At 37.7% G+C, this 24,339-nt stretch overlaps 1 protein-coding gene across 2 annotated transcripts in view; it reads left to right on the plus strand.

Moving 5' to 3' along the window:
- Positions 1–24,339, plus strand: part of LOC102406644 (cytohesin 1 interacting protein) — an 82,494-nt gene that overhangs the window by 39,203 nt on the left and 18,952 nt on the right. Inside the window, exons 1-3 of one of the 2 annotated variants that reach the window (XM_006067559.4) lie at positions 13,399–13,667; positions 21,323–21,372; positions 21,615–21,669. In XM_006067559.4, coding sequence (XP_006067621.1) covers positions 13,491–13,667; positions 21,323–21,372; positions 21,615–21,669 — 282 coding nt within the window. In that variant the 5' untranslated portion in view covers positions 13,399–13,490. Of the gene's footprint in view, positions 1–13,398; positions 13,668–21,322; positions 21,373–21,614; positions 21,670–24,339 lie in introns of those variants that run through there. The other variant, XM_006067560.4, reaches the window with a different exon arrangement.

The following is a 24,339-nucleotide window of genomic DNA, read 5'->3' on the forward strand; positions in this document are numbered from 1 at the left end:
GGAGAAGAATGTATGAGTTTCCTAGTTGCCATGACAAATTATCACAGATTTAGTGCCTTCAAACAACAGAATTTTTCCCTCACAGTTGCAGAGGCTACAAAAGCTGTCATAGGGCCAGGCGCCCTCTAGGACACTGGGTAGAGTCCTTCCTTGCCTCTTCACAGCTCCTGGTGCAGGCTGTTGATACAGCTGTTGCTTGCTTTACGACTGCAAAGCTGACAATCCAAACCCTGCCTTTGTCATCACGTTGTGTTCTTCCTGAGTGTCTGTTTGGAACATGGCATTTTCCTCTTCTTATAAGGACTTATGCCAGTCGTATTGAATTGTTGTTTAGTCCCTAAGCCCTGTCTGACTCTTTTGCCACCCCATGGACTGTAGCCCACCAGGCTCCTCTGTCCATGGGATTTCCCAGGCAAGAATACTAGAGCGGGTTGCATTTCCTACTCCAGGAGATGTTCCTGACCCAGAGATCGACCCTTTGTCTCCTGCTTTTTGATAGGGGGATTCTTTACCATTGAGCCACTTGGGAAGCACCATGTTCGATTAGGGATACCCTAAGACCTCATCTTAACTGTAAAGACCCTATTTCTAAAATGAATCATACAGATACCGAGAGTTAGAGGATTTCAACATATCTTTTGGAGAGATATAGTTTAACCCATAATGTAGTAACCAGTAATTGGTACTTTTCCTTTCATTATGGTTAATGATATACAGACATAGATTGTAAACTTCTTAAGGCTATGAGTTGAACTATAGTAGAGGAAATACTATTTTGTCCTTCTATGGTAAATTCATAGTGGTTGTTAGAACCACTATTTTAATTGCTTCACAATGAGACATTATTTTTTCTCTGTCTTTTCTACCAGATATGAACTCCATGAGGGTAAGGGTCATACCTCGTTCATCTTTCTATCCAGACAATGCTAGCATAATTTGGGAAGGCAGTATTGCACAGCGGTAACCCTGTCATTGGAAATGGATGCTGTGAATTCTAATCCTGGCTGTGCTAGGTATTAGCTGTGTAATATTAGGCAAGTGTGTTAGCGTCAGAATCTTCACCTGGAAAAGAATGAGAACTATATTACTATTCTCATTGTTTTATGAGATTAAACTCTTTAGCCCATTGCCTAGCTGTTACTATGACTATATTCTCAGTAAATATTTGTAGAATTGAGTTGAAGGAGATCGAGTGATCGAGTGATCGACTAATTGTTCTACCATTAAATTACTCTGACACTGGCAAAACCTAAATTTTCTAGGCCTTATTTTTTTTAATCTGAAAATTAAGGGAGTTAGATGAGATGGCTCTAAGTTTCCTTCCAGTCTAATATTCTGTAAATTAAGCTGATATCTTCTGATGACTCGTAGTTCTATGTATAGTTGATTCTGTTCTCTTCTAACAAACATGGATTTACCAAAGGACGAGGTATTATTATTGGTTTATCTTCCATACTTACTATTTAGTGCTGCATTTGTTTGGTTTTATTATTTTAACTAAATAAAGTTAAGAAACATTTACTGATGTCCATTGTTGATCAGGTTCTGTGCTAGGTTATGGACATGTACAGATGATTAATATACTGTTCTTCCTTGTACTATATTTGAATCTCAAAGAGATTGAGATTTCCTATCTTTTTTTGAAATTGTAGTTAGACAGTGATAGAAAATAAAGGATTCTGGTGTTCTAAAGCCACCTTATTCCTCTTTTGTACTTCCTTCTGGTGCACACACATCCCTCCCCCAACCCACCTTCCTAGACTCAAAACAAAAACCGAGAAGGTGTGGAACATTTCCTTAAGTTGCTTCCTGCTGGCCCTTCTCTGCTGATTCTTACTATTGTCAAAGGCAAGTCTCCTATAGGTAGCAGGGCCAATCCAGGCAGCTCTGGGTAGTGAGGGGATTGTAGGAGTGTCTGCTTAGAGACTCCAAAGTGATAGCTCTTCTTGGAGCCATTCCATTTGGACGTGGCCTGTTTAACACCTTTCTCCATTCAGTTGGGGATATTTAGGGCTTCTCTGCTGCTGCTGCTAAGTCACTTCAGTCGTGTCCAATTCTGTGTGACCCCATAGATGGCAGCCCACTAGGCTCCTCTGTCCCTGGGATTCTCCAGGCAAGAATACTGGAGTGGGTTGCCATTTCCTTCTCCAATTCATGAAAGTGAAAAGTGAAAGTAAAGTCGCTTAATCGTGCCCAACTCTTAGCAACCCCATGGACTGCAGCCTACCAGGCTCCTCCATCCATGAGATCTTCCAGGCAAGAGTACTGGAGTGGGTTGCCATTGCCTTCTCTGTAGATAGTATTTGAGCTGAGATTTGAAGATGTGTATACATACATATATATATGGAGAGAGAGAGAGGAAACAAGACAAATGAAGGCTGGTGGGGGAACAGTGATTCGGGCAGAAGAAGTGTGAGTGTGAAAGTCCTGAAGAGAAGCTGCATCTGTCAGAGGGTTGGAAGGAAGGCCAGTGTGACCAGGATGTGGTTTGATATGATGTCATAGGATCTGCTGGAGCATATACAACCTCAAACTAAGGGCTAAAAGTTTTGGATTTTACTCAAAAGCCAGGGGGAAGATTCATTTTGATATATGGAAAAACCAATACAATATTGTAAAGTTAAATAAAATAAAATTAAGAGGAAAAAAAAAAGCCAGGGGGAAATTATCTGCATCTCAAGTAAGTATTTTATTGTTCCAAGTATTACCCCAAATTCCAGTCTCAGACAGGTTTATTGTTTCTAAGAAGTTACTTTCTAAATCCCTGAAGTCCTTCTGGGTTCTATGAGGTGACTCTGTCCACACCTATTGAGCAAGTGAAGTAAAACTTGAACCCGAAGGGTGACACATGGTGTTAGTTAAGGGAAGAGGAAGCAACATCGTCACTTGTTTATCTTGAATTTTGATAAAAGATTTGGATTTTGAAATGGAACTGTGTGCATGTAGTGGGGGAGGTGGAGATACTAAATGACTAATGAGAACGGAATTAGGCAATTGTAACTGTCAACTTGAGAAAGGTGGCTTGTGATAGGACCCACCAATGCTCTTTGCTCGCATGAAATGTAGTTGCCCATGATTGCATTACTTTCCTTTATGATTCTAGTTTATGAACATTCTATCAGTCCTTTCTGAGGAGGAATTTTACTTGGTTGGAAGAAAATGATTAAGAAATATGAAAGAATTACCTAAAAATCCCATTAAGCAAAATAAAAGCTTAGCCTATAAACAAATACCAAACCTTCAGTTAATAGAACAATAATTCTCATCACTAGCATAAACAATATGAGGACCTAGAAAATCATAAGATATCACTATCATCAATATGTGATTGGTTTTTAAAAAATTCTCTGTGAGTTATTAATATTTTAAAAGTTGACCAATTAAAATAAGAATGCATACTTTTTTTTTTTAAAGGTGCAAACCATATATAGAATAAAAATTGAAAGTCTTCCTTCATAACCTTCCATATTCTTCCCTGGTGACTCATATGTTAAAGAATCTGCCTGAAATGCAGGAGACCTGGGTTTGATCTCTGGGTCAGGAAGATCCCCTGGAGAAGGGAATAGCAACCCACTCCAGTATTCTTGCCTGGAAGATTCCATGGAGAGAGGAGTCTTACAGTGCAGGGGGTTGCCAAGAGTTAGGTATGACTGAGTGGCTAACACTTTCACGTTCACTCTTCCCTCAACTCCTCCAGAGGTAACCACTGTTAACAGATTAGTATATGCAGATCTTCCTCTCCATGCAATGAGGTTATGTCCTAATAGACCTACTGTAAACTGAAAATATTGTTAGTTGATACATTTGATACATCTAATCTACCGAACAGCATAGCTGAGCCCAGCTGAATTTAAATGTTCTCAGAAAAATTTATTCACCTATAATTGGGCAAAATCATTTAACATAAAGTCTATGTTATGTTGAATATTTCATGTAATTTGTTGACTACTATACTGAAAGTGAGAAATAGAATGGTTGTAGATGTATTGATTGTTTATTCTCATGATGACATGGCTGACTGTGAGCCGTGGGTTGTTGCCTTGCCCAGCATCACAAGTATTATTTCCTATGTCACTAGCCTGAAAATCAAATTTCATAATTCAAAGTATCAGTCAGTTCAGTTGCTCAGTCGTGTCTGACTATTTGTGACCCCATGGAATGCAGTACGTCAGGCCTCCCTGTCCATCACCAGCTCCCAGAGATTACTCAAACTCATGTCCATTGAGTCAGTGATGCCATCCAACCATCTCATCCTCTGTCATCCACTTCTCCGCCCACCTTCAATCTTTCCCAGCATCAGGGTCTTTTCAAATGAGTCAGTTCTTCACATTCTTCACAAAATCAGATGACCAAAGTATTGGTGTTTCAGCTTCAGTATCAGTCCTTCCAAAGAATATTCAGGACTGATTTCCTTTAGGATTGACTGATTGGATCTCCTTGAGGTCCAAAGGGCTCTCAAGAGTCTTGGTTTCTTTTGAATGTCACTTTCACATCAATGTAAAGTTGAACAATTCTAAGTCAGACTATTTTAAGTGGGGGACCATCCATATTGTGTAATCTTTTTTATGTTTATACATGTCACTGTATGTGGCTCAGTGTTAAAAGAATCTGCCTGCAATGCAGGAGACACAGGAGAAGAGGGTGAGATCCCCGGGTTGGAAAGATCCCCTGGAGGAGGAAATGGCAACCTACTTCAGTATTCTTGCAAGGAGGATCCCATGGACAGAGGAGCCTGACAGGCTACAGTCCACGGGGTAGCAAAGAGTTGGACATGACTGAGTGACTGAGTACGTATAGATACGTGATCTTTCTTTAAGAAAAAAGAATAAATGGGATCATATTGTGCCCATGGTTCTCCTTTTCCCCTACTTTATTTGTCTTAAAAATGTTTTTGCACATAATTGTCTATACTTTTCAATGAGTGCCGAGTATTCCACTGAATTGAATTATCATAAGTTATTAGCTATTTCTCAACTGATATTCATTTAAAACATCAATTTTTCACAATTACAAACAACGTCACAAGAAACATACTTGTTTTCTGCACATGTAAGAGTACTTTTGTAGAATAAATTCTTAAAAGTAGAATTGTTGGAATGCATTTTAAAATTTTGATACTGTTTAATTGCGTGCCTGCAGTTGAATTGTGTGCCTGCCTGCTAAGTCAACACAATGCTGTGGAATTGTGTGCCGGTGTGCTTCAGTCATTCTTGACTCTTTGAGACCCTGTGGACTGAAAGCCTCCAGGCTCCTCTGTCCATGGGATTATCCAGGCAAGATTACTGGAGAGGGTTGCCATGCCCTCCTCCAGGGGATCTTACCAACCCAGGGATTGGACCTGGTCTCCTGCCTTGGCAGGCGGGTTCTTTGACACTAGTGTCGTTTGGGAAACCCACTGTCAAATTACTCCACTAATAAAATTTTATTGATTTATATTCCTACAAAGTTTTAAGAGCCCATTTGAACTTCACCAGTACTGGATACCACCAGTTTTAATTTTTTGTTTGGTTTTTGGTGGGCAACAGTTAGTCTCTAACTGTTTTTTCAAGTTTTACTTTCCTGATTACTTGTATGTTTGAACATCCTTTAATAAGTATATTGATGATTTGAGCTTTCTCTGTAAGTTATCTCTTCAGAGTCTTTACTCATTTATAAATACTTTTCTTCAAAGAATAATTTAAATATTCCTTATGTATTATGGCCTTTAACCAATTATGTATAACAAATAATTTCTTGTTGTCATTTAGCTTTAGCCTAGGTATATTATAGCTTCCACTGAACAGAAGTTTTTAATATTTATGTTACTAATGCTCTGTGAACTTTCTAATCTACTCTTACTGAAATACTCTATATTTTTCTGCTATTACTTTGAATATTTAAACTTATTTTTAGGGACTTTCTTGGTTGTTCAGTGGTTAAGAGTTAGGCTTCCAATGCAGAGGGTATGGAGTCGATCCCTGATTGGGGAGCTAAGATCCCACATGCCTTATGGCCAAAAACATAAAGCAGAAACAATATTGTAACAAATTCAATAAAGACTTTAAAAAATATCTACATCAAAAAAATTATTTTTACATTTAGCTCCTTAAGTCATCTGGAATTATTTTTATAACTTGGTAAAAGACTATAACTTAATTGTTTCCATACAGGTACCAATCCCATTTATTGGAAGGGCTATTCTTTTACTAACGAATTCAAGTAGGTTAATGATATAATACATTTATGAATATGCATGGATATGTTTTGGGATTTTCTATTTATTGATAATATTTGATTTTTCAGTATTCTTTTCATTTACCTATCCTATTTGACCACACAATCCTCTTTTAACGTTTTCTATACCCAAAATATCAATAGCCTCAGATATGCAGATGACTCCACCCTTATGGGAGAAAGTGAAGAGGCACTAAAAAGCCTCTTTATGAAAGTGAAAGAGGAGAGTAAAAAAAGTTGGCTTAAAGCCCAACATTCAGAAAACTACGATCATGGCATCTGGTCCCATCACTTCATGGCAAATCGATGGGGAAACAGTGGCTGACTTTATTTTTCTGAGCTCCAAAATCACTGCAGATGGTGACTTCAGCCATGACATTAAAAGACACTTACTCCTTGGAAGGAAAGTTATGACCAACCTAGACAGCATATTAAAAAGCAGAGACATTACTTTGTCAACAAAGGTCCATCTAGTCAAGGCTATTGTTTTTCCAGTGGTCATGTATGGATGTGAGAGTTGGACTATAAAGAGAGCTGAGCACAGAAGAATTAATGCTTTTGAACTGTGGTGTTGGAGAAGACTCTTGAGAGTCCCTTGGACTGCAAGGAGATCCAACCAGTCCATTCTAAAGGAGATCAGTCCTGGGTGTTCATTGGAAGGGTTGATGCTGAAGCTGAAACTCCAATACTTTGGCCACCTCATGCAAAGAGTTGACTCATTGGAAAAGACTCTGATGCTGGGAGGAATTGGGGGCAGGAGGAGAAGGGGACGACAGAGGATGAGATGGTTGTATGGCATCACCGACTCGATGGACATGAGTTTGAGTGAACTCCGGGAGTTGGTGATGGACAGGGAAGCCTGGCGTGCTGCTATTCATGGGGTCACAAAGAGTCAGACGCGACTGTGCAACTGAACTGAACTGAACTGATACCCAAGTAGGGTAATTTTCTCAATGTTCACCTTACCTCTATCCCCTATCATTATTTTCAAATTCTTCTTAGTCTTGTGCACTTTCTCCTTCAGATGAGGTAAGAATATGTGTCAAATTTTATAAACTAGCAAGCTAACAAAACCTATGTAGATTTTGAATTCAGTATATTGAATATTTTAAAAAATTTGAAGATAATAGACATCTTTACAAGAAGGACTTTCTCATATGGGAACAAGGTATTTTTTTCCCTTACTCTGGACTTGATAATGTTCTTCATAAAATATTAAAAATGCTTGCTAAGTTCATTCCTGTTTTATGAAATTTTGGCTATTTTGTTAGTGTTCCTTTCCTCTGTTATTACAAGTTCATATCATCCCCTGCTGCTATAGGAGAAATTCATTTCTCTTTATATACCCTTTGCATCTTACATTTATGAAAATTATCTTACTAAGTCTGTTCTTCAGTGGATTGTCTTGGATATTCTAGTCATGCAGCCATGTCACAAACAAATCTTATGGTTTAGTTTCTTTCTTTACAAATTCTATACCTCCTATTTGCGATATGAAGTACAGCAGTGATCATTGGTGAGGGTTATTGTCATCTCTTCTTTTCTTCTCACTGTATTAGAAATACATTTCAGCACTTTGGTGGGTGTTCCTGACAGATACTTTTCATTATGTTAAGAAAGTTTTCCTTCTATTCCTAACTTACTTAGGATGTTTCCAAGCAAAGAAATCATACCAGTCTTGGTGTCTATTGCACTGAATTTTTTCTTTCATCTGGAGATTTAGTGATTTATGTTAATATTTTGTATCCTAATGTTGAAGTATCTTTGTATTCCTGGGATACATCCTGCTGTGTTGAGAAGTATTATTTTTAATACAGTATTTGGCTCAATTTGATATTTTTATTGGGACATTTGTATCAGAATTAATAAGTGAGATTAGTTTAATTTTCTCTCTCCTTTCTTTTCCTCCTTCCTTCTTTTATGCCTTCTATATATAGTTTGTGTATGCATGCTAAGTCTCTTCAGTCGTGTCTGACTCTGTGATCCTATGAACTATAGCTGGCCAGTCTCCTCTGGCCATGGGATTCTCAGGCAGAATCAGATTAATTAGCCCTAAAGAATGCATCTTGTTTTATGCTCTTGGACAATTAATATAAGATTTGTATTTATCTTGAAAATTTAGTATAGCACTGGTAAAATAAACTGGATTTTTGACTAGTCTGAATACTGAAAAAATTCTGTCCACATCTTTCAGATCACTGTTTATAGAAAATTATAGAACTTTGGAATATGGGTTAATAGCACAAAATTTTCTGCCAGTTTAGTTTTTCTTCTTTGATGCTTTAGAACAATGTTGTTGAATTAATTTTGTTAAATATCTTCTCCTCTACCCTTTTATTTCTATTAACAAACATTTACTGAACACCTAGATACAGGTGTTCATATAGAACATGAGGTTAGAGGAAATTAGACAGTGTAGAAACAGACTTGTGTACATTTAGCTTTATCAGTTCAATTCAGTTCAGTCACTCAATTGTGTCCGACTCTTTGTGACCTCATGAACTGCAGCACGCCAGGCCTTCCTGTCCATCACCAACTCTCGGAGTTCACTCAAACCCATGTCCTTTGAGTCGGTGATGCCATCCAGCCATCTCATCCTCGGTCATCCCCTTCTCCTCCTGCCCTCAATCTTTCCCAGCATCAGGGTCTTTTCCAATGAGTCAGCTCTTTGCATGAGGTGGCCAAAGTATTGGAGTTTCAGCTTCAGCATCAACCCTTCCAATGAACACCCAGGACTGATCTCCTTTAGAACGGACTGGTTGGATCTCCTTGCAGTCCAAGGGACTCTCAAGAGTCTTCTCCAACACCACAGTTCAAAGGCATTAATTCTTCTGTGCTCAGCTCTCTTTATAGTCCAACTCTCACATCCATACATGACCACTGGAAAAACAATAGCCTTGACTAGATGGACCTTTGTTGACAAAGTAATGTCTCTGCTTTTTAATATGCTATCTAGGTTCCTCATTACTTTCCTTTCCAGAAGTACGCATCTTTTAATTTCATGGCTGCAATCACCATCTGCAGTGATTTTGGAGCCCAGAAAAATAAAGTCAGCATTGACTTTATAAACTGTTTCCTCTGTTTCCCCATTGATTTGCCATGAAGTGATGGGACCGGATGCCATGATTGTAGTTTTCTGAATGTTGAGCTTTAAGCCAACTTTTTTACTCTCCTCTTTCACTTTCATGAAGAAGCTCTTTAGTTCTTCTTCACTTTCTTCCATAAGGGTGGTGTCAGCTGCATATCTGAGGTTATTGATATTTCTCCCAGCAATCTTGATTCCAGGTTGTGCTTCCTCCAGCCCAGCATTTCTCATGATGTACTCTGCATATAAGTTAAATTATCTTTATAATCTAACTGTAAAATATTAAGTCTTAAAAGAATGATCCGAAAAAAGTGATATGAGAATGTTAGATATAGAACATGAGGTGGTTAGAGGAAATTAGTGTAGAAACAGACTCGTGTACAATTAGCTTTATAATCTAACTGTAAAATATTAAATCTTAAAAGAATGATCTGAAAAAGTGATATGAGAATGAAGGCAGGCACCGTGTCTTGCCTTCTGTCGGCAGCACACAGTGTCACTCCAGGACCTTGCTTCAGAGGTGTAAGACCTGCCATCCATAAACTACTGATGTATCTTAAAAAGTATATGACATTTCAGAGATGAAGTTAGATAAGAACTTGGAATCTTTAATTTGTTTTATAGACAATGAGGTACTCCTGAATTTTTCTGAGTAGGTAGATAACTTGATCTGGTTTCATTTTACTATGAAATAAAGGGGATGATGAAGGGGAAGATGGTTTCAGGGTATTATAATTATCTTAGTGGCAATTTTATAGAAAATGAAGTAAATAGTAAAAAAATCTTTGTAAATCAAGATTTGAAGGTTGAAATCACACTTGTATGGAAACATTAGTTTTCCCCCACATTTATCACAAAGGATGCTTTTGATCAGGGTAGTTATTAAAATGAAAAATTTCTAACTGTGGTGCTGGAGAAGACTCTTGAGAGTCCCTTGGACAGCAAGGAGATCAAACCAGTCAATCTTAAAGGAAATCAATCCTGAATATTTACTGGAAGGATTGATGCTGAAGCTGAAACTCCAATACTTTGGCCATCTGATATGAAGAGCCTACTCAATGGAAGAGACCCTGATACTGGGAAAGACTGAGGGCTGGAGGATAAGGGGGCAACAGAAGATGAGATAGTTGGATGGCATCATCGACTCCGTAGACATGAGTTTGAGCAAACTCAGGGAGATTGTGAAGGACAGGGAAGCCTGACATGCAGCAGTCCATGGGGTCACAAAGAATTCGACACAACTGAGAGACTGAAAAATGAAGTTATTAAAATATTTACTAATTAGTGTGATACATGTCCTGATAATCAGAACAGGGAACTGATCTATTTTGATCAAAATAGACTAAGTCACAAACATGTGAAAGGTTGTTGTTGAATCACGCAAAGACACCGGGATTCTTGGCCCCCAGAGGAGACGAATTCAATCCGGGGCCAGAGATGAGGCTTGATCGCTCAGAGCTTTTGTGTAATAAAATTTTATTAAAGTATAAAGCAGATAGAGAAAGCTTCTGACATAGGCATCAGAAGGGGGCAGAAGAGTACCCCCCTGCTAGTCTTCAGCTGGATGTTATGTAGTCACTAGCAGTCTGTTAATGAAAGAAAGGAATGTCTTAAAATTCAGAATGGCACCAGGCCCCTCACCCATAAGATGCATTTTGGGATAATCTTGGCACCAAATGGTTTATCCTGGGCCATAAAATGATTAACTTGAATCTTGAAGAAGGGCAGACCACCATACAAATAGTTTCATTTACATAGATTAGGGGAACAATATCTGAGTATAACATACTGGTTTGTCAAGTAGGTTCTGAGCCAAGAGGCAGAACCGACTTGAAGACAGAGTTTGGGGTAAATGCATAGTACATTACCATAGCTTAAGACAAACATTTCCATAAGAAAAAGGCATTGGTTAACTTCAGGTGAAACCAGGTGTCATTATGGCAACACAGTATTTTAAGAGAAACCTCCTTTTAAATTTGTATAGAGAAGGAAAATATATTGCTAGTTTGTTTCCTCCTGCCGCTTTAGAGAGATAAAAATGTCTGACACTTGCAGTCTATTTCCACCATTTCGAGACCCCTGGCCTTCCTGCCTGTTACCCTCTCACATGTAATTAACAAGGGTGACCATACTGGTTTGTACGGGCTGAATGTCAAATTTGCCCTTGACTCCGATTTTACAGCCATGGGATCTCATAATCTAAAATATTCTACTAGTTAAACACATTTCATAAATCTAGTAAAATTTTTATTTTCCAATTTCTGAATTTAATGTATTTCTCTAGAATCTATTCTTTCAATAGATTTCTATAATTTATACTGGTTTAAGATTAGTATCACACAACTTAATTGATACAATTTTAACATCTGTCTGTAAAACCTGATTGTTGGTTGGCTTAGTGTCCTTATATCAGACAAACATGTCATGTATATTTGGTTTCTTGAAATATTAAAATGTTTACCTAATTTTATAAAATTCCCAGAAGACGGGTGGACTGCTGTCCTCAAGTAATAGTGTTAATTTATTTCATGTACCTTATAGTAACCTGGAGATACTTTAAAACTCAATCTCTCTCTCATCTCTCTCTCTCTCTCTCACACACACACCCCCCCGATAAATGTCTTTATAATTGATCATATTCATTAGTTGCCAAAGTCTCTACCACTCTCTTTTGTATTACACATTTATATTATTTTATCCAACTAAACCTTGAAGGCATATGTGTTTGTCATCCCTGATTTAGATCTTTATAGGGCTTCCCTGGTGGCTCAGATGGTAAAGAATCGCCTGCAACGTGGGAGACTTGGGTTCGATTCCTGGATTAGGAAGATCCCCTGGAGAAGAGAATGGCTACCCACTCCAGTATTCTGACCTGGAAAATCCCTATGGACAGAAGAGCCTGGCAGGCTACAGTCCATGGGGAAGCAAAGAGTTGGACACAACTGAATGACTTTTATTCATTCATTCAGGTCTTTGGAGACATCATTTTGTTCATGTCATTATATAGTTCCAATCGTAATGAGTCATGCTGTGATAGGGTTTTAAAAATTTCTGAGCTGACTCCATCTCTTAAGCACCATTAACTGAAGATTTTATGATTTACATTTGGCAGATTTTGCTCGAGCTGAATTTACTTTGACTTCCATTTTAAAGACTTTTGACTCTTTAATATTCTACTATTGAACTTCCCAATGATTTTGAAAATGAAAATTCACTTTTTATACTATACAAAACTTCTCATTTTGATTTTATTTTGAATCTTTCTTCTATTTATGTCTTCTGCTCCTCCTCTGAAACTAATTTCCTTAAAACTGCCTTTCTCCAACTTCCACCAATAAAAGCATCAGTGAAAGTGAGTAATTCATGTTGTTGCCCTTGGTGCATATACATTGGCAGGGACCAAATGGAAATGTTCTTGTGCCTGTTTGGTTTGCCTGTTACTTTTATGCCCTCTCCATTCCTCCCTTGGACCACTTGCTGATGTTGTAACTAAGTCTAGCTTAAGACATGGCCAACTTTGTGCTCTAAATGTGCTTCCCCTCCCATTGCTTTTTGTAGACATGATGGATAATTTTAGTGAGGATGAACTAGTGGAAGTACAACCAGAGGAATGCTGAACGGTCACAGCCCAAGTGGCAGATATAATGTTTTTTCATGAACATTAATGAGCTAAGATGTACTTTGGCGAAAGTACATTACAAGGACTTCGTGAGAGGACATTGTGACTGGACCCTGTAGGTCTTGCTTATACTCATGAGGAATCAGCATCCACACATCCTGACCTTTACACTACACTGGACCATATTAAGTAGGAGAGTGGATGTCAAACTAATGGCAGAATTTGGGGAAATTTTTTTTTCTTTTACAAAAAGGTAGATGGTGTTTTGAACACAACTTGCCATAGAACGTGAAAGCGTAAGAGTTCTGGCTGTTTGAAGAGAAAAAAATAGAAATCTATTTATTTTAATGCTAGAAACTAGCCTTCTCTCAGGGGCCTAAAGAAAAAAGCACTGAGAAATGGGAGTGAACTGCAAAATAGTGTTTGTGTAACAAGTAACCTCAAACCACAGAAGTCACATGGGCTCTTTCTGCTTTGCTACTTTGGATTACTTGTCAGAGGGTTATACTTTTAGCTTCCCCCACCCTGCAAGGCCACTCAACCATGTGCTAGCTGGAGTTATCTTTACTCACAATGTCTTTACAAAAGCTCAGGAAACAGAGCAGCAATGGCAATTTCATGGAGTACTGTGCTGGTCCAGGACACAGCTCTTACTCCACACTCGCAGGCAGTTTTACCGTGGATGATGATAATAGAAGGCTTCAAATGCTGGCAGATACTGTGGCTACTTTGCCTCGGGGAAGAAAGCAGGTATGAGTGCTATTTTTTACCTTTTACAGTGTTCTTGTTCTCTTGAGAGCAGAGTGATATGTTTGTCTGACTGCATGTTAAAAATGTTATTTCAGATCCTTTGATATTAGTGGCTCAGAGTATGGGTGAAGAGAGAGGCAAGGAGCCCAGAGAACTCACACTCTAGTCATTAAGTCTTAAGATTTAAGACCATAAGAAAACATTTTTAAGGCAAAACCTGAAAGAAGATTATTTTCTCACTACAAGAGGTATTCTGATGACTTAAAAATCATTAAGCATATCAACTTGAAGATGGTGTGTATTGTAGACACAACCAGTTTGAGAATTATTGTTCCTTTTTCTTGTATGTCTCCCATTGAGTCCTTCCCTCCCAGCCTCTCTCCCAGTCTCTAATAGTCATGTCAATTCATAATCCAAGGAGAATACATTATTTTTTAGTGTAAGTTTTATTGACAAAATTATCTTTAGTTCTGGGCACTGGCATGTACCTCACATTATTGGGAATTAAGACTTTTATTGGATAAATGAGTGCAAGATCTGCCACTTAGTAGCTGTGGAACCTTGAGTAAGTCATTTTCTTCTCTAAGATTCAGTTTGCTTTTTTTCTGAAATGAAGATAGTAATAGAACCATCCTGCGGAGCTCTTCTGCAGTGTAAGTGAAGAAATGCACAGTGTTTAACAGAATGACTGATATGTAGTATGTGCTAAATAACTCAGTGATTATGTTATTATTTTAATTGTGATTGCAAAGTATTTCCCTAGAGAGGAAAACTCATTTGGGAAAATCCATGTCCAGCTGGATTTGTTGCAAGTTTTTTCAATTTCCAACTTGTAAAAAAGAATTAAACCAAAAAATCTCTTTAGATTTTGGTTAGTTAGCTTGCTATAATGCTCCACGTACACATCTGAATACAAAAATATTAAAAATTTTTTTAAAGCATGAAGTTTTGCCCTTAAATCTTGCATGCACATTGTATGTTCCTCTTAAGCCTTCTAATTTCAGGATTACAGAGTTATAATAGTGGAAGAGTCATGATCTTTTTTCAGTGATGCACATAGCTGATTCTTTGGTATGTTTCAAAAGAGATAAGGGAATAATTTGTTCTGGTTTGGATGACTGATCTTTTTCAATTCCAAAGTGACTTTATGACATTAAATTTAATAAAAAACATTCCTATCGAGTTACTGTCTGAAAATAAAGCCCCTGTGGGAAGTACCAAAACCTTTATTCACTTTTCAGGTGTATAGCAGTGTAGGGTGTATAAAGATGAGAAGGAAAACTTCCTGGCCTTATAGGGTTTACGATTGAGTAGACAGAACAAGTAGGTGTTATACAACATAAAGTAACATACATGCTCTAACCCAAGTACATGTCTGAATACAACCTTCAAGGATAGATATACTGGATATTGAAGGGTATTCCAGAGCAAAGGGATAATTAAAATGCTGAGGTACAGATCTTGGGGCCCTTAGGGCAGTTTAAGTAACAGTACATCACTGTGTTAGGTGGACCCGATAAGTGTCTGTGTGGGAGAGGAGGGGAGACCTCAGAGCTGGGCTGCTTTTCATAAGATTTGGACACTTACCCGAGGAAGTAGTAATCTGACCAGCACACAGGGAACCAACTGAGCATGACTGAATACAAGGTTTTCAGTCTAAGGTTCAGTCCAGAACCTTACTCTGGAAACTTGCTTGTTGATAAGTGGGTAGAGACTGGTGGTGCGGGAGCAATTTTTGCAGTAGTTGGAGAAAGAGGAGCTGAAGGAATGGAGAAGAGACACAAAGACTTGGCTGTGAAAAGCAGTGAAGAACAGGGAGCCACATTTGGTTTTAAGTCTGAGTGAAGAAAGCATGAACTGAAAAGAAGCAATCAGGGAGGCTATAGGAGAAGATGAGAACGATTTAGGTATATGAGATACAGATGTGGGGGGTGTGTGTGTGTGTGTGTGTGTGTGTGTGTGTGTAATCTGTATATCTATGTACACATACACACACACTTCCTCACCAATTATTTTATTTATATGTTCACATCTTTTGTAGATCCTTTCTTCTCCCTCTCCTCTTATTCTTTCCCGTGGTGAGACTCCTCCTATTTAGATGGCTTTTTGTTACCGTTGTGAAATTTACTGAAGGAAAATAAAAAGCAAAACAAAGCATTTGTATATGATATATTTGATTCTGTACAATTATCATCAATGAGACTTGATGCAAGTTTATTCCAACCATTTAGAATTTTCCAAATGGATGTTCATTTCCTTTAACTGGTCTTTAGAGAATAACTCTTCATTTGGCACTGAGTGCATTGCAGGCAACGAGATCTCTGTGAAGCAATCCCACAGCAGGTGTTTTCTGCCCACTGTTATTTTCAACCCTTTCAGTGCTGACGTCAACAAGTCATACTTCTTGTTATCGCTGGCTCTGGTTTGTGCAAAGCTGTATCTGGTTAGCCTGTAGTTTCAGATTAATCTTCAGAATCATTGGGTGTTTGCACTTAACATTATTTAAAAATAGATTTCTCTGTGTTTATATTATCTCGATACCTGTATTTGTAGGTGACATACTCCCAGTGAGGTCTCCTACTTTTGAACACAGTTTTAGGGAAAAAAAATCCCTGTAATGGAAAATGCTGTAGGAAGGAGATGGTATGAAGTAAGGTTATCTTGATGAATGTTGTGATACTAAGAGAGTAGCCATGGGCCTTACACCCATTTCCCCAAGGGCAGTAGGTCACCCTTGGAAAGCAGTTTTCACTGAATGCTATAGTGAAAAACTGACAAACAGAGGGGAAGACTGAATCTGCATTCGTGGAACCACAAACTGCTTCTCTTTGTTTGCTTTTCTTTGGTTATCAAATTATTACTAAATAGACAACTTCTGGAAGGGTGATTTCAGTTTTAAGTCAGATATAGAATATTGTGCTGACTTTGTATGTATTTTTGAGATGGGTTCTGCCCTTCAGGAGCTTTTATTTTATTTCTGGCCACACACTCATCTGTCACCAAAATTCCTAAGTGTTCTTGATGACAACAAGATATTTTGATCATTTAATGAATACTTTTAGTAGAAAACTGTTAACTTCATTACAAAAGAATTTGATAAGTATTCTCTAATCCATATTGTGGTGCGCTTGGAGAATATATCCAAAAATTTTTCTTGAAAGAGATTCATGAGCCCACAATAAGATTTTCTTGAGAAGCTGCAGCGTTGTACAGTATTTACATTCCTCAAGAGCACTTATAGTTAAGAAATTGAGTTCAGCTCCATTATTTTGTTAGTCTTAAAATATTTCTGCAGAGCCATGTTATTCTAAGCCTCCTGACTCGAAAAGGGGAAAAACCTGTATTCATGGAAGAATTGGGAGAATGAGGTAGGGTACTGGAAAGGGAGCAGAACACATAATTTGTGGACTTTTGAAACAAACAACAAAAATATCTCATCTGTGAATAGGTATCTGCCCCTTCCCCCACTCATGACACTTTCAGGAAATGAGTACACAGTGGGGAGAGGAAGTAGCAGGCTGTTACTTAGCAGCAGAAGTGTCTACAGTATGAAACTACAAGCTCCTCTACAGGGCTGACTATCTGGCTCTGCTACAGAGTATTCCTATTTTTTGCAAACTGACTGTTGAAATATTTGGTATTTGTTTCCCACTAAAGAGGGACATTGTGAATCATCTCATAGCAGCAAAAACTACGTTACATTTTTTGGTGAGCTTTTAAATCACCTGACTAAAAACACAAGAGTTGGGATCCTCAGCCCAAACCCTAGGCATCTTTATATTAGAAGCTGAAAAAAAGTGAAAGCGTTCGTTGCTCAGTCATGTCCGATTCTTTGTGACCCCATGGACTGTAGCCCACCAGGCTCCTCTGTCCATGAAATTCTCCAGGCAAGAATACTGGAGTGGGTAGCCATTCCCTTCTCCAGAGGATCTTCCCACCCCAGGGATCAGAAGCTAGCAAGGGGTTAAGGAGCTTTGTCTTCTCAGGAGACATAATTGAATGTGCAGTTTGCAGCCCTGCCAAATTGCTAAACCTAGACTTCTCATATTAGATAATGTGTAATAAAAGACAGCTGTTGCCAGCATATGCTGTTTGTTGCATACCAGTTCCTCATTCAAGAGTTTTGGTGTCATCCCTCCAGCCCCGAGATAAGACTCGGGTTGGGAGGGCAGTCTAGGGAGCAGAGACTCCACTGGTCAGATTCTAAAAGAAGGCTGCTCACTCCAGGGAGAGGGCTGCAGACAAAACTTGTTCTAAAATGTAAAATCTTCGATAAGACTTCAGATATACTTCTTTTCACTTAGACAGATAGTTTGGTTGAACCCTAAGAACATTCTTTTGGTTGAACCCTAAGAACATTCCACATTGCCTGAGTCTGAGAGTTCAGATCAAAAATAAGTAGGTACTGTGTCTGGATGTGGCATGTGTCAGAGAATTTGATGGTTTTAATTTAAATGTTAGGTGCCTATGACAGGCTCATTGCTGATCCAGAGTGGAAACTAATTTATAATTTGATTTAGTCTGAGTTTTTTCTTTTTCTCACTGAACCCAAGTCAGTCCACAAGAACTGAGTTTCTGCTCTGCATCTCATGCTGTGCTAGGTAGAAATTTCCATTTTAATCTAATTAGCTAGAGTAGAAAGGTTAGCCCAAGAGAGGTGGGGAAATTTCCTTTTCTACAGAGGTCTTGGATTTGTCTTGTGGACTTAATTTTGTATTTGAATCTATCTAGAATGATTTTTTTGATTTAGAAGGCAGGTTAATGGAGGATGAGATGAAATCTTGAGATTCTCATCAATGCTATGATTATTTGCTTAGCAAAGGTGTATTTAAAATTGATGAGGAAAAAGTCTCAAAACTTTAAGAATTCATTAATTCCTGCTAAATGAATGAAAATGAACTATTCATTCATTTATCAGTTGTGTATTTAATGTTAAGTGCCTATGACAGGCTCATTGCTGATCCTGAGTGGAAACTAATTCATAATTTGATTTAGTCTGACTTTTTTCTTTGTTTCACTGATGACCCAAGTCAATCCGCAAGTGCTGAGTATCTGCTCTGCATATCATATTATTCTAGGCAGATATTTCCATTTTAATCAGGTCAATTAGCTAGAGTTTGACTGACTTTGTTTTCTATTAGTTCTTTTGCTATGGTTCTTGCTGTTTTAGAATTAAGGTGTGTGTGTTTTTGTTTTTAATCCTTGTTTGTTTTCTTCCATTTTAAATTTTATTTTATATTTTTAAAGTCTACCTTTGAGCTTTTCCTATGAATATTTAATTTAATGGACAGAGTTGAAGACTCTTTTATAAAACTTTGCATCTCCCACTACCACTTACTTGATTGTATTGTTATCTAGTGGTTTACTTCTGTTTTTCTGTTTAGCTGTTTATATGGTTGCATTCTATTCCAAACCCTGTGCTAGGTGTTGGGGTAGAAATAAAATGAATACATCCCCTAAAAGGCCCAAAGGCTACAAGTAATTCTGAACAGAAGTGAGGTATTTAATCCCATCTGCCCTTCATATAAGTATACATATATGCTTCCACATATATAAATATGAGACATAATCTGATGAGTATTGATAGCAAGAATAATATTTTTAAATATAAACACATTATGATTTACAGATAGCATGATATGACCTGCCTAAGTACTTTACATCTGAAATAAGGATACAAGCCAAGCAAATGGAGATAATGAAAATAAATTAAGAAAATATGAATACAGTATAGTTGAGAGGTTGAGAATGCTTGGGCATATCAAGTTTATTGTTCTCTTCCACGAGAAGGCAGCCCACTGCATAGCTGAATGGTCCCCACCCTTGTTAATGGTACTTATCAGGACAAAATCAGGCTGAAACAAACCATACAAACTGTAATAGGCCTTCCACAGTTAGTCCTTATAAATTAAAAATAGATTGTTGTTCACTCGCTGTCGTGTCTGATTCTTTGTGACCCCATGGATGCAGCATGCCAGACTTCCTGTCCTTCACTGTCTCCTGGAGTTTGCTCCGATTCATGTCCATTGAATCAGTGTTGCTATCTAACCGTATCATCCTCTGCTGCCCTCTTTTCCTTTTGCCTTCAATCTTTCCCACCATTAGGGTTTTTTTTTTAAGCAAATATAGAGAAATGTTTGTTTGTTTGTTTTTTTCCTCTGTTCTGAGCCTTCTCTTGTTGTAGTCTTCAAGATGATATAAATGATTTCAGCCCAGAACTAATAAAAGAGGAAAGTATAATAAATTTATTATTATTGTAGGAAGATGTCAGTTTTTTCACGGGGTTAGCAATACTGACCAGTGGCCAAATTCTGAACACTGAACCATTCAAGAAAATTCGTGAGAATGCTGGCATTTTATACTTGGTAATTCAAATTCCTTACAGTGATGTAGCTTCTCTAACAAATGCCTTAATGAAGATTTCATTTGTGCATTAATTTCTTCTGCATACTTTTCTCAATTTGGCTGTTAGCTTCTATTTTACCTTTATTTGTTTGGACTCCTGCATTATCTCCTGGTATTTTCTGTAGTCACTGATACATAAGAAGCATAATAGGTTGCCACTTAAATAAACACCTTGGAATAACCAGTAGCATGAACTTCTGTTTTGGAACCCTGGACCAACACTTGAGAAAGAGCTGATTAACATTTGTTAATGCCTAAGCAAAGAACCAACACAAAACATACAAAACTCACTATAATTACCTTAAAAAAAAGATGATACCTTTCAGCAACTTTTCCTTTATTTATAATGATAGACTGTATCCTGGAAGCTTATCTTTAAATGATCTCTTCCCAAAACATGCAGAGGAGTAAAGTGAGAGTGTTAGTTGCTCAGTCCTGTCTGACTCTTTGCGACCCCATGGACTATAGCCTGCCAGGCTCATCTGTCAATGGGATTCTCCAGGCAAGAATACCAGAGTGGGTAGCCATTCTCATCTCCAGGGGATCTTCCTGACCCAGGGATCAAACCCAGGTCTCCCAAATTGCAGGCAGATTCTTTACTGTCTGAGCTACCAGGGAAGCAAAAGTTTATGCCATTTACAATGTTTATACCATTCTGAAGTTCCTTTCCTTTCTTGGATAGAAATCTTACTGTACTCTTTTAAAATGATTGCAAAAATAAATCATAAAAATTATTGAGGTTTTGAGTCCCTCATTTTACCCAAATTATGCTTCTAGGTATTAGATGATTTTATCCTTCTAAAAACAGTAACATATTGAACAATTACAATAAACAGTCATTTCATGAGCATCTCCCCAAACTATCAACTATTTGGTTTTATATGCCATTCTATGGGTGTTATTTTTCCTTTGGATTTCAGTGTGATTATAAACTGCTGTGGTTAAACTTTCAGAGGCTATTTTAGATACAGATTAGATATGAAGTTCTTTTTGGAAGCTTTGGAATTTTGCCACATTACATTAACTCTTTTGCCATAGGGTGTTATTATTGAAGCCTGTTTTAATCTTTCAAATGGAATACCTGAATGGTTCCTTTCCCAGCTGTCCTTTGCTATCACTAGAGAATGGAAATTACTGCCTTTCTGTAACAATTTCCCAGGAGTGGGGCCAAAGAAGAGTCCTTTTGATTTAGAACATTTTACAGTTGTGTCTTAAGGATCTTTCAATAACTGTGTACTTTTATTTTTCAGCTTGCTCTGACAAGGTCAAGTTCTGTAGGTGACTTTTCCTGGTCTCAAAGGTAAAGAATTTCATTTATTTTTTGGTGTCTCATCAAGATGTTTAGGAACACAGCTTTCCAGGACATTGATATCTCATACACACACACACACACACACACACACACACACACAGTCATACATACTACAGTTTATACAAACATCAGCTATTTTTTATTGACAGTTATTTGTAATGATAGATATGTGCCAAATGTGACACTTTGATCTTCATTCCTAGCTTTTTTTTTTTTTTTTTTTTTTACAGAAAGCTTGTTATTGTGGAAAAACAAGATAATGGAACATTTGGATTTGAAATTCAGGTGGGCAGTTTTCATATTTTCCAGACTTTTAATTAAGAAAGTGGCACTGGCAATGTCATGATATTTACAAAGAAAGAATGAAGTCGGGCTTAGGGATTGATAGAGGCTGTGACTTGTGTTCTATGTGTGGCTGTTTTTGGTAGTTTTTCGGTTTGTTGGGTACCATCAAGGAAAGAAAACATTCAAGCAGATAAAATAATCACCCTGAGATTTGCTCAACTTCTTGTTTCTCTTTGCTTTATTATTCTTGTCGGTCTGAGACTGATCAGAAATTCTTGCTATCAGTCAGCTCATAAATAAGAGAATGACGTACTCTTTATAAGTGAATCTTATATATTTGCATTAGTGATGGGTTTTGCCTAATAATTTCTTATAGTGTGCATCAGATTTTGCCTACACTTCAGTATTCAGAGATAGTTGAAGGAAATATATTTGTGTATATGGACTGTATCTATTCATTTATAGTTATTATTACATTTGAAAATACTAAAGTTTTCATATTGGACTCTATGAGAAGTTTGTACTCTTTTCCTTAGTGATAACATTTTATAACTATTATTTGAAAATACTTAATATTTGGCTCTATGTGTGTATTGCCTCATGCTGTAGGAAATTTTAAGTCTTTATGGATTTCTATTTAAAAGCCTAAGAATTTAATATCTTATTTGCTGTCTGCTTTTTCACAGCTATATTTGTAAGTATGATGCATTAGGTCAAACAAAGTCTTGTCTAATCAAGCGCAACAGAGTAGTTTAAGTATTACTGTGTTCTTTTTCCAGTACACTTTTGCATTTCTTTTAGAAGCAGTCTGCATAATCATATCCTCATACAAAACATCAGTTTTTATATCTTAACTTTGGTGTTGGCTTCAGAAAACTTTGGTGACTAATTATCAGCACAACAATTGGAAACTCAGTGTGTTTTAAGATTAGGAACAGGATGCTGCTCTGTAAGATGCATTTGAAGAATAAACAAAATGGAACTTTAGCTGCAATGGGCAGGGAGAAGGCTCTCAGAGAAAAGAAGAGACCTTCTCCTTTCTGAATTCTACTTTTGAATTTGGTGAAATCTCTAATTCTTTCATTGGGCTTTAGAAGCATAGTACTTTCTCTTATTACTCATTTGCATGAAACACTCCCTATTCTGTATTGTTGAGACACTGTGCTTTTTGTGACCACTTCTTTTCAAATGAGAATTATGCCCGAGGATGTGCAGTGATTGCTACTGAAAACAGAAGCAGAGACTACTCATTTATCCTTACTTAATGTGACCAAGGAGAATCTCTTCTCATCTTTCTATAGATGTATCACTGCTTCTCCCACATTTCTCCTTCATACCATAAACACTACATGGAGCAAGAATCAAAACTTTCATTAGTAGACAGCAGGTTATAGTGGCCTGAACCTTTGTGGATTCATGTGAATGATGGCTTCACCTCTGGACTGTAGCATATTATTTTAGTGATGCAAGGGTCCATTCCTCTGCAAATTCCCTATGGGTGTATGCTTTCCATTACTAGCTCTATGCGTTACCTATTACCTAGTACTCACAAGGTTTATAGTGATTGTCAAATAGGGGGCATGCTCTGAGAATATTTTAAAGGCCAAGTAGAAACTCATATACCCTTATTGTGCCTCCATTTGTTAACATGTATTTGGGTCCTGGTCAGTGGGGCACAGGGCATGCTGGGAGAGAACAAGTCGACCTCCTCTGGTTTCCATGGATGTTAGTGTTTTGCTGATATGGAGAGTAATGTAGCAAGACCAGAACACATACCTTAGATTCTTTTACAACTGAATTTGTGTTCTTTCAGTGCTACTTTAGTAGGTTCTTAGGCATTTTAAATGAGATAACATATGTGAAGTACTTAGTAATGTGCCTGATTCCAGTAGAAGGTAGGCAAATGACAAGTGTTAGAATGAAGGCATGAGAAAGTAGTGTACTTTTGTGTCTCTAGGAAATGACTGAGCAAAAGAAAAATATCCAACTGATTAGTTCTTTCCAAAGCTTTGGGACCTCTGCCTATCTCTAACCACAAATTTTACACCTGTGGCAAACATATACGCAAGTGTGCGCTACATCAACTAACGTTTCCCCTTCACGGTACTTACTTTGCTTCCTGGACATGGAGCATAAATTCTCACTGCTAATGAGAATCATTATAACAGTGGTTTCCCAAAGGAAGGTCTCTCATAGCTTTGGTCCATGTGTTGTATGAACCAGACCATGCTTCATTTCTGGAAGGGCCTGGGCAGTGGCAAGAAGATTCCCTGGGAAAAAAAAAAAAAAAAATCTGTTAAAGGAATCTGTGATATTGATGGAAAGTAAATTCAGTTCAGTTCAGTTCAGTTTGCCAGTCATGTCCGACTCTTTGTGACTCCATAGACTGCAGCATGCTGGGCTTCCCTGTCCATCACCAACTCCTGGAGCTTGCTCAAACTCATGTCCATCGAGTCAGTGACACCATCCAACCATCTCATCCTCTGTTATCTCCTTCTCCTCCTGCCTTCAATCTTTCCTAGCATCAGGGTCTTGAAAGTAGATTACATGATCTCTAAAAGTCTCATCTGCCTTTAAGATAGGGGGACTCTAAATGCCTTTCAGAGTGAATAGAAATCCCTTCAAGGTTAACAAAGTCAAGTTTCTAGAAGTTTCTTGCATTGATTGACT

Source organism: Bubalus bubalis, chromosome 2, assembly GCF_019923935.1.
Source record: "Bubalus bubalis isolate 160015118507 breed Murrah chromosome 2, NDDB_SH_1, whole genome shotgun sequence".
NCBI classification, from domain to species: domain Eukaryota; kingdom Metazoa; phylum Chordata; class Mammalia; order Artiodactyla; family Bovidae; genus Bubalus; species Bubalus bubalis.